We start from the raw sequence: 2,400 nt of genomic DNA, 5'->3' as shown, positions 1-2,400 counted from the left end.
GTGTGTGCTGGCAGGAGGGATGGGCACGCATGGAGGAGGTGAGCGGCTGGAGCAAGAGAGCAAAAGACCCTTCACCCCCAACTCTGCTGCACCATCCACCCTTGGGCCCTCTCTGATCTCCTACCTCCTACAAATTGCTTTATTTTATTTATTTTTTTCTTTTCTTTTTTTTTTGATCTCGCAAGCTGGGAGAGGAGGGTGGTGAGGAGGGAAGGAGAAGTCTCAGTTACAAAGAGAAGAGAAGGTGAGGGCTGAAAAAGGCTGCTGAGAGTGTCCCCTGCTTGAAAAGCTGCTTTGGCATCTCTCAGCTATTTCATAAGGACTTCTCGTTGGGTTTGGGGGACACGCCAAGCAGGAGAGAGGTCACACACTCTCAGCTTGGCTGCGGGGGAGCTTTGGTGCAGTGGGAGCTCTCGGGGAGGGAGCTGACAGCCGGGGTGTCGAGGGGAGGAGGAACCCCAGCAGATCTGTTGGGCTCAGAGCATCACCCCTGCAAAACTGCACCCTGGAGCAGATTCTGGGTGGTGGGAAGAGGAGCCGGCAGGATGGAGGGAATGCTTTGTGGCAGCACAGCCTGGCCCTTGAGCTAATGAAGGCCCGTCCACCCTGGCAGCGTTGTGGAACAGGGGCTGACCCACTGCTTAGGAGGCTACTGTGGTGGCAGGTTTCCCAGGATGGGAGGTGAAGGAGGGAGGGAACTGTGCCACTTGCCTCCTAGGCCAGGGCAAGAATGGTCTTGACAGTCCCTGGACTGTCACCCTTCCTTTGGAGCAGAAACCCACAACAGCCTTGGGAAGCATCCCCAGATGTCACCAAGTGCTCTGCAGGCACCACAGCCCATCGCTGGGTGATGGCTGTGGGAATTAGCCAGGAGGAAAAAATGCTTTTGGCCAACCTTCTAAAGAAGAAGTGTGGAAACCTAGGCATGGCAAGAGGAAGCCTTCCTGGGAACTGCTGGTTTTAAGGCTTTCAATAGCCTTCAGGACCTTTTGGAAGGGAGTTAGTGGGCAGCAGCACATGTAGTGGGAGAAGGAGGGTGTCATGGGCTGTGCTCAGCATGGTGACCCATGCCCAAACAGCCATCAAACAAGGCTGGGCTTGGTGCCAGCTTTGGAGATGACTGCACTGGGCCAGGGCATGAAGGTAGCTGAGCAGGACACCCAGCTAAATAATTCCCTTTGGTAATACACCCCAGCCCTGATGCTCTGCCTGAGGATGGGTGGATGAACCCGAGAAGTGAAGCATCACTTGGTGGGAGGACTGGGAGCAGAGCTGGTGTGTCCAGCAGACACTGGGACAGATGGAGCGGGGATGGGGACGTGCTCACCTGGGCGTAGTTCTCAGCACGGGTGAGCAGGGGCAGCTCGTAGGCGGTGGAGAAGTGAGTCCGGACCTGCTGCATCTGGCCAAACCGCTCTCGCTTGCGCCATTTGGCTCGTCGGTTCTGGAACCACACCTAAGGGAGAGGGGGACAGGGGGCTGGGAACAGGGGGTCAGCAGTGGCTGGTGGCCCCAGGGAGCCCATGGGCATGTAGGGCTTTGCTGGGTGGGTTGTGAGGCCAGGGTGCTGCTCCATAAACGAGCCCCTGGGGGAGTGGGAGTCCTGCCCCGTGTTCCCAGTCTTGGATAAGTGCAAATACATCCCAGTGTGCTGCTACCCCAGCAGCTCCAGGGCTTTCCCCCTCCATGGCCCCATCCTGGCCGTGGTGATGCTATTGAGACCGTGTCTCACTCAACTCTCAGTCTTATTTTTCTTAACTGTTAAAAAAAAATGAAATGCAAAATAAAACACAGAACATCCCTTCCCTTCTCAGCTGCAGGAAAGGACAAGTGCCCTCTACAGAGTGACATTTTCTTTGCAGGGTTTGCAGCTCCCTGCTTCACAGTGCTGCTCAGATCCCTTCAAGGCAGAGGAAAGACCAAAACCCTGTTTCTGCTCTTATTTTTACTGGCTTGACATCAGTGTGGATTATTGCACTGTTGTCAGCACCATTGCTCCTGATTTGCATCAGCATAAGAGAGATCAGAGCCTGGCCCAGTGTCTTCAAAGCCTCTTGAAGGTTGTGAGTCAGGGAAACACATCAATCAAGAGCTGCTTTGAAGGCAGGGAGAGATGCTGGCGATCACCGGGGGCTGGGTTGTGCAGGTCACGGCAGCGCATGAAAGGAGCAGGTTCTGCTTTGAGTTTTACACGGTGCCGGTTAACGAACAAGCTCTGCTGCTTTGTGGGCAGCTGGGAAACCTGGAGACAGTTTTGGCTTCACCAGCTCAATGTCTTTCATAGAATCACAGAATGGTTTGGGTTGGAAGGGACCTTAAAGCTCATCCAGTCCCAACCCCCCTGCCATCAGCAGGGACACCTTCCACTAGACCAGGTTGCTCAAAGCCTCATCCAACCTG

General features: G+C 54.9%; 1 protein-coding gene across 1 annotated transcript in view; it reads right to left on the bottom strand.

Moving 5' to 3' along the window:
• Positions 1 to 1,456, bottom strand: part of LOC104522863 (homeobox protein aristaless-like 4) — a gene marked incomplete at its 5' end in the record, with an annotated part of 1,858 nt that extends 402 nt beyond the window's left edge. The window contains one exon of the mRNA XM_010165268.1: positions 1,312 to 1,456. Within this exon, the coding sequence (XP_010163570.1) occupies positions 1,312 to 1,456 (145 nt within the window). The remainder of the gene's footprint in view (positions 1 to 1,311) is intronic.
• Between the last annotated feature and the right edge of the window lie 944 nt (positions 1,457 to 2,400).

The sequence above is a fragment of the Antrostomus carolinensis genome, unplaced genomic scaffold, assembly GCF_000700745.2.
Source record: "Antrostomus carolinensis isolate BGI_N321 unplaced genomic scaffold, ASM70074v2 scaffold35813, whole genome shotgun sequence".
NCBI lineage: Eukaryota > Metazoa > Chordata > Aves > Caprimulgiformes > Caprimulgidae > Antrostomus > Antrostomus carolinensis.
The sequence above is the reverse complement of the archived record's forward strand: the minus strand, read 5'-3'. Positions and strand labels throughout refer to the sequence as shown.